Below are 8561 nucleotides of genomic sequence, written 5' to 3'. Positions count from 1 at the left end.
CTTCTCAACTTGTCTCTGTTGTTGTTGTTTTGCTCTGCTTTTCGCTTTCGCTCTCCATATCTTCCCATTTTCTCTTTTTCATATAATACATCAATCTATCTCTTTTGTAAATATTTTCCATGCGTAATTGCTTCTATTTTTTCTTCTTCAAAGAAATTAAAGCATTCAGGTATTATATTCTGTTCGGGGGACCTTGCTCTAACAAGCCCAGCTTCTATAAGGTCTCCTCTTTCTTTCATGTACAGAACATGATCTTACATAAGTAACTTGTTTATAGGATTTCTTTAGTTAATAACAAGATTTGTATATTGAACGTTACTTTTGTGCTTCAAATTATGTTTGTTATATTGATAATCTGCTGTTCCAATTACTTTATTTGAAATTCTATGTACAAATGTTTGTGAAAGAAGAAATAATATGAACTGAACTGAACTGATATTGTATTGCGTTTCGCTATTCATTGTTTTCTAACTTCTCTGTATACAAGGGAGGCTACTTCCTGATATAGGAAACCGTTTCGTTCCGGGAACAAGCCATAAAACTTCAGCCTTTTGTTTGTGTACCCAGGGCATGTGAGTTAAAGTCTCACCTCCCTGGTGTACCGGACTTCGTCAATTTTGTCCGGTCGGATTCCTTTGTTTCTGTTAAAAACATTGACCTTTCTAGTATAGTTAGGACAATATAATACTAAAAAGTGTTTTACCGTCTCTATTTCATTGCATCTATTACAAAAACCAGTGGGATGAATACCTAACCTAATCCTGTGCAATGTGCTAGCACAGTCATCTCACATTCTACTGCTTCATCAATAAATCTGTCATTACCTATGGAGGCTGGCAGTCTTCAATTTCACTGTTGAATCTTCATTCCTCCTGTGCGGTCAGCTTGACCTTTTGAACTTTTATGTCCAAATTCACAAGGGAGTTGCACATTCTGCTACTAGAACAATGGAACCACTTATCTTGCTATTCCTCCTCTTTTTTCTAAGTGGAGGTGTTCCCTGTGGTGATTCATCTAATGTTGAGACTACCACTTTAATTTATGTAAAAACGAGTGAATCATTTGGAAAACATCTTCATCATCAGAAATATTTGTCTCAACGTGTTCCCTATTATTCTAACTCATCATCAACTTTCCAACTGCAATTATTGATATCTGGTGATATCAATCCTAATCCTGGTCCCCAGACTGAAAATGAGCATCGATCAACCTACTTAACTCCTATTTCCTATCACCGTGATGAACTTTTAAAATTAAAATGTACCCCACAGGCTATTTGTTCACAATATGCCTTGCAGCCTTTTGTTATGGATCACATCGAATCTCTGGGAATTGGAACATTTCAGAAACAGTCCAAACGTAGTCGCAGTCACAGGGAAAAAAGGGTGGACGTCGAAGACTGAAACAAATACCCAATCTCCCTGTCGCATCCAATCTCCCGTTCGCATCCACGTCTTCACCCACAGTTAACTTTGCATTATGGAATGCAAGATCCATTAAGAATAAAATTCCAATTTTATCGGAACTTGTTTTAACTCATGAACTTGACATTTTATGTGTCACAGAGACCTGGTTGACAGGTACTTATCGTGATGACCCACCCATTGCCGATCTTATCACAACTCTCCCAAATTATGACATACATCACATCCCACGTATTGGAAGGGAAGGTGGTGGTGTATGTGTGCTTCTTCGTTCTACCTTCAAAATTCACAAAACCGAACTTCAATCATTCAATTCTTTTGAATATATTGATTTAGCTGTATCATCTAACTCTCAAAAACCTCTTCGCCTCATCATTCTTTATCGGCCTCAAACAACAAAAGATAAGCAGCATTTGGCACCGATTTTCTTTCGTGAGTTCGGCACCTTCTTGGAGGATATTGCATCTGTACCTGGTTTACTTCTCATCGCCGGAGACTTCAACTTTCATGTAGATGACTCGACTGATAGGGAGGCTACTATTTTTACAGATCTCATAACCGCCGCTGGACTTACTCAATATGTAACTGGACCCACCCACAAAGATGGACACACTCTTGATCTCATCCTAACTCGAAATACTGATAACTTTGTCTCAAATTTAAATACTACCAGTTATTTGCCGTCTGATCATTCTGCTGTGATATGTAATTTGAATATTGCGCGACCCAAACCAGCAAAAATCAAAATCTCTTTCCGTAAATTTCGCGATATTGATATTAATGTCTTTCGCACTGATATATTAAATTCACCTCTGTATAAATCTCCCGCATCTGAATTGGACAACTTGGTTTGTCAATATGACTCTGTTCTAAATGACCTTAAAGACAAGCACGCACCTTTAATAACTCGCACAATCAGGTGTCGTCCTAACGCACCTTGGTTCAATGAAAAATTACATGAAATGAAACGGATCTTACGACGCCTTGAGCGACGTTGGATTGCTTCTAAATTAGAAGTTGACAGACAAATTTTCAAAAACCAATGTTATGAATATAATCGCATGATCAAACAATCTAAACAAAACCATCATTCAAAACAATTTGAAGGTTGTAATTCAAAGCAGCTATTTCAAAAAGTCAACAAATTGTGCACACCAAAAGTACCCAAGGTGTTACCTTCTGGCGATTCTGATCTTTCACTTGCTGAACGTTTTTCTGACTTTTTTTACAGACAAAATTCGGAGTATCAAAAATGTTCTTAAGGATTCATCAAAAACGGATGTTTCCATATCCATGCTTGATTCATGCAATTCTTCATTTCCTGAATTCTCACCAGTATCAGAAAATACTGTCAGAGTTATAATAATGAAATCTCCATCAACTTCATGTAGTCTCGATCCGATGCCGACATGGCTGCTTAAGAACTGTTTAGATGAGCTTTTACCAGTCATTACCAAAATTATAAACATGTCTATTCAAAGTGGTCAATTTCCTGATGTTTTGAAATCGGCACAAATCACTCCTCTTTTGAAGAAACCAAATTTGGATTGTGAAATTTTGAAAAACTATCGGCCTGTTGCCAACCTTAAGTTTCTTGCTAAAACAATTGAACGTGCTTGTGCTTCTCAAATTCAGGGCTATCTATCATCAAACAATCTGTGTAGTAAAATGCAATCTGCTTATAGATCTTCTCATAGCGTTGAAACTGCTCTTTTACGTGTATATAATGATTTGTTGTTAGCTGTGGACCAAGGTGATGAAGCTGTTTTAATACTTTTAGACTATTCTGCGGCTTTCGATACTATCAGTCATGATGTTTTTCTTGATCGCTTACGTAATAGATATGGTGTATCAGGTACTGCCTTGAATTGGTTTAAAACCTACTTTATGAATCGTTCACAATCTATTGTCATTAATGACTCATTATCCAAACCTCATGTTCCACTTGAAGGTGTTCCTCAGGGATCCGTCATCGGCCCTTTATCATTTACTCTGTACACTGCACCACTTGAAGATATTATTGAAGCGCATGGTTTAGGCCGAATGATATATGCAGATGACACCCAAGTTTATGTTGTTTTGAAACGTGATTCCGACCATTCTGTTATTACTAAACTTGAAAGATGTATAAATGATATCAAAGCTTGGTCCACTGCTAATGATTTGAAGTTAAATGAGGATAAAACCGAGGTTATACATGTAACATCTCGATTCAGAAAGTCCTCCCATTTACCATCTGTCGAAATTGCTAATGTTCCGATACAACCTGTCAAAAGTGCACGTAACCTTGGTGTCATCTTTGAAAATGATCTTAGGATGGATGATTATATAAAAAATATTTGTCGCTCAGCTTCATATGCCTTGTACAAGATAGGTGGTATTAGAAATTTTCTTGATAAAAAATCTACCGAAACGCTTATACATGCATTTATTACATGCCGTATTGATCAATGCAACAGCCTTCTTTATGGCCTTCCGGAGTCGCACATTGCAAAACTCCAGAGAATCCAAAACTCTGCTGCCAGGCTTGTAACACGCACACGTTCTTGTGAACACATCACCCCAGTACTTCGCGAATTGCATTGGTTGCCGGTGACGTACCGCATTATGTACAAAATCTTAGTTTTAACTTATAAATGCATTCATGAATTGGCACCAATTTATCTGCAAGAATTAATCGAGGAATACAAACCCTCACGCAATTTACGGTCATCTTCACAATTAAACCTCGTATCTACTTCTGTGTCAACTCTCTCTTATGGTAATCGCTCCTTTCGCAAAGCTTCTGCTGAACTTTGGAACAAATTACCTTTAAATGTAAAAAACTGTCAAACCATTAACCTATTCAAAACTAGTCTCAAGACACATTTATTCAAAATTGCGTTCGATGATTAATTATCTCTGTTCACTTTGATGTGTATTCCATATGTATTGTTATTTGTAGGTTTATTTGCATTTTTAGTTTTGTATAAGTTGTAATTGTATATCAGTCTATTTTGTGTGTATAGCGCTTAGAGACTTCGGTGGTAAGCGCTTTATAAGTAACGTTTTTATTATTATTATTAAGAAAGATCCTGTTAAAAATCTAAAGACTCCAAAGCGAAGGCGATGGATGATTGTTGCCGCATGTAATCGCCTCTCTATATGAACATAAATATTGTTTGTTAACATCTCAGTATTGAATGTTCTCAAATGAGAGTTTGTGATTATTCCACCTCTTGCCAAAGGAGTTTGGGACTTATCAGTAAGCTTTTCATCTCTAACAAAGTTAGATTACTATTGATTTATATATTTTCTTCAGTAATGCGCGGGCCTTTGCGTGGAAATCCGCCACCTATAAGTCCCTTGGATTCCACAATGCCCAGGAATCCACTCTACGAATATCAACTCCTCTAGGCCTACTCTTTAAATGAGTAGATATGGTGAGAATCTCCAGGATAAAAGTTTTTCATTCTGTTGTTAATGCAAAAGGAGCACTCACTAATATACCCCCCCCCCCCCCACAAACTGTCAAAGATATTAATTTCCCGGCTCTACCGTTATATCAGAGATATATCACACGTTGTTGGCGGGATTAATCGCAACTGATCTCCCCATTCTTTTTTTCTTCTTCCTCTTTTTTTCCTTATCGCTTCTTTTCCTTTTACTTTCCGGCCTAATTCCTTCTCTTTTTTTTTTTGCTGGGGGGGGGGGGGGGGGGGCAATTACTCCTTTCGGCCCTCCCCCATCTCCTTCTTCCCTTTTCTTTTCTTCTTCCTCTCTCTTTCTCTCCTCTTTCCCTTCTTCTCTCTCTCTCTCCCTCTATCTCTCTCTCTCTCTCTCTCTCCCTCGCTCTCTCTCTTTTTAATACAACTCGACATTTTTGTTGTTGTGTTTTGGTTTATTGGCGATTAGTCAGTAATTTGACTATTGTTACCAAAATACTTTACGGCACGTGTTATATCTCTCATTTTTGTATTTTTAAAAAATATATTTATTTCGTTTTAGTCTATATATAGGTCTAGTATCGAAAAATAATATCGTAAGCACTATATAATAATATACTATTTTGTTGTTGTTGTGTTTTTAGTTATTGGCGATTAGTCAGTAATTTGACTATTGTCGCCAAAAATTTTGCTGAATTTACGGTATCCTCGAATAGTCGAATTACATTAGAAATTTAAGTTCCTCTTGAGTCTTGGTTTCGTCGCGTCACGTCAAGACCAACGAACTCAAACCAATTTCGATTTCGATGGTCAAGACTCAAGGAGTGAAATTGATTTCTGATTTACATAGCTAGGTACCGATATATATGTTGGGAAATACAACAGACCAGATCCTGTGAGTAGCTTTTATAGTTGGTATAGTTATAGTTATTTTATTGGAAGGCTAGACTGGAAAAACACTGGATTAGCCTTAGTTCTGACCTAATCACACATTCGTTCAGTCCCACATCCGTATTTTAAGTTAGTTGTTGAACGCAGCACGAACTCTCCGCTCCCGCAATGCTGTGCCTGAGCTGGGCGCCTGTGCTTGGGCGAGGGCGAGGTCGAGGTTTTCCGCGCCGCTGAGGCCCGTTGATTCACAGTGTGATGGGGGGGGGGGGGGGGGGGTGGTAGTTACGCAGTTTATTTGGAAAGGCTGAAGACTGATGTCCTCTAAATTCAGTGTCATTTCTTTGGTAACACTAGAAGTCTACAGTTCTTCTAGTTTTACTAGTTTGGCCTTAATTGGGTTAAGTTGTAGTAGTCTAATAATACTTCTCAGTCTGTCTACCTCATTTACAGTTGAAGATTCTTGCAGACTGATGAGTGTGTGCATGGTGCAATAATCCTGGCTGTGTATTAAAAACTGTTCTATTGATTCTCAACATTTCAAACACCACTGTTACTGTACAAAACTCAACTGAGTTCACTCAAAATCAGTACTTTTTTAGTGATAATTGATGAAACCTCGTCCTCCATAAATAGCAGTAAATACAATCTTTTCAACTTACCGATGTTAGAAAGAATATTTTGAAAATTCAAATCGAGAGTCTACTGTCAAACTTGTCGATCAGCCACTTTTTATTCATTGTATGCATTACTAGTGTGCAATTGTGTGCAGTGTGTGTATTATGTGTAATTGCAGGATCTCAGCACGTAGTACAGCGCTAGAGGTCAATACGCTTTAGCATTGACTCTATGCTTTGCTGGAGTACTCACTAGTACTATAACTATAATTATAAGTACAGTAACAGTTAACACTACTCTACAGTAATGTCTTTTGTTGATCTTGGTTCAGCATATTCCGGAGTCGGCGCAAGTCTGCAGGAATGGGGCTTAGTAACTTATGGGTGATTCCTATGGCATGCACTTTCAGCTTTGCACTGGGCGTGCACTTTTGCTAAAATTTAAAACATTGGCATTGGCGTTGATGCTGTTAATGCAAAGGAAAGACCTATTATTCTTGGTTTGGAGAAAATACGTGTCAGACATAGCAGAAACTCATTAAATTGGACTAGAACTACCTGCACTCCTACAAAAAATACAGTGTCATGAAGGTTTCTGACTATGACCAAGTCACCAAAAAGGGTCCATCATAAGGCTAAGCTACACACTCTGTAAACAATGTGACATGGGCATTTCACGAAACTGCTGCCTGAGCAACGAGAATATCAGTGAGATTTGCCCAAGACTTCTAGTAATATTTGCATTCGTTAATTTCATGCAATTTCTGCCATTTGTATCTTTATTGATCTTTTAAATGTTTACACTGGCATCGAAAACGGCTTGAATTTTTAAAGTTATTTGTCGATAATGATTTTTAACCACAACTCAACTTCAGAAAATATTGGACCAAAATAAAGAGAATAAATTATCCTAAAATCCTTAATTAGATTTAGATGAATTTCATACTTTGAAAACTAAGTGCGTAGTTTATGGTCCTGCATCATACTAGATCGCTTTGGTGACTCTCAGTAAATGATAAATGCTAATTTACATGGCCTCTAATTAGAGGCGAGAGTATTAAATGGAGTTTTATTGTCTTCCTTCTTTGTCTCTCCTCTGTTTAATTATACTTCATGATTATTTTATGTAAGGTTTGTGTTATTGTTGATTTCTTTCAGAGTTTTGTAGTTATGGCCTCACTGTTCACATCAAGATATGCTCTATGGATGATCATCAGGAATACTACAAGAAACTATAATGCATCAACCTGTGGCAATACAGTGCAAGATCTTCCATGGCAAAGATTGTTCTTAGTACAACAAACCTCATCTCTTCACACTTCTGTCCTTCATCATGCAAAGAAAGGTTGTTATTTATTTCTATCTACCATTAGAAATGAAATATATGTCCCTGTCCATGCCACTTCCATTATTGGTACTGGTTCATTTTTTGTTGTTGATGGGAAGTACCTGAATTTCCAGTTAATTATGTGATCAATTAGCTGTTAAAACTTAATAATTTGTTTTCAACATTTTCCACTTGGCCTAGCAAAAACTCTGATGGCATATTAAAATGTGGATGCATTTTCTTTATCAGAATTCTGTCAGAAGGGTTGAGATACAAATTCACCCCTTGCAAGCTAAACATTTGATATATTGCCCTTCCAAATGGTGCTGTTGTTTTTATGCAAGTAATCTCTCTACCCTTGCTGAATTCATTGTGAGATATAACATGCTTATTCCAATGTCAAGTTGATTTAAGCCAGTATAACAGTAAAAGAGTACTTCCTTGAATGGTGATCTAACAATGACAACATCTTCCATTGTCAAGCCTTTGATACTCTCTCTGTCTCTCTCTCCAGGTAAAAAGCACAAACCTAAAGTTGTGGTTGAAATGTCTGTAGATGATGATATACTGGATTTAAATGATGTGAAGGAAAATATGCAGAATGCTATTGATGCATTGAAGAAAGACTACACTAGCACCCTGACCATCAGGACTTCACAAGGTTGGTATACCGGTACACAGTTTCTTCTTTAAAAACAAAAATCTCAGCGGGAATTTGTTTATCTGAGTTTTGTGTGTATGTAATGTGAGTCAGAGTGAAATGGCCTCAAGCATCTAAAGGGAATGGATAGGGAGAACACTCTTAGCAATTTTGCATGTTGAAAATCAATGCATTGACCTTTTTGCTATCCTTGTTAGAATTATTGACCATTGGTTTTTT

General features: G+C 37.2%; 2 protein-coding genes across 2 annotated transcripts in view; one reads left to right on the top strand and one right to left on the bottom strand.

Annotated features, from left to right (window-relative positions):
- Positions 1–1900: 1900 nt before the first annotated feature.
- Positions 1901–8561, bottom strand: part of LOC115929148 (N(G),N(G)-dimethylarginine dimethylaminohydrolase 1-like) — a 14924-nt gene continuing 8263 nt past the window's right edge. Inside the window, exon 2 of the mRNA XM_030997485.1 lies at positions 1901–2050. Coding sequence (XP_030853345.1) covers positions 1901–2050 — 150 coding nt within the window. The remainder of the gene's footprint in view (positions 2051–8561) is intronic.
- The window catches only part of LOC587941 (ribosome-recycling factor, mitochondrial), a 24286-nt gene continuing 21320 nt past the window's right edge, over positions 5596–8561 (top strand). Inside the window, exon 1 of the mRNA XM_030997693.1 lies at positions 5596–5744. The gene's annotated coding sequence lies outside the window, so the exon portion shown is untranslated. The remainder of the gene's footprint in view (positions 5745–8561) is intronic.

This window comes from Strongylocentrotus purpuratus, unplaced genomic scaffold (genome assembly GCF_000002235.5).
Source record: "Strongylocentrotus purpuratus isolate Spur 01 unplaced genomic scaffold, Spur_5.0 spur5_scaffold_4, whole genome shotgun sequence".
NCBI classification, from domain to species: domain Eukaryota; kingdom Metazoa; phylum Echinodermata; class Echinoidea; order Camarodonta; family Strongylocentrotidae; genus Strongylocentrotus; species Strongylocentrotus purpuratus.
This window is presented reverse-complemented; position numbering and strand designations above follow the sequence as displayed.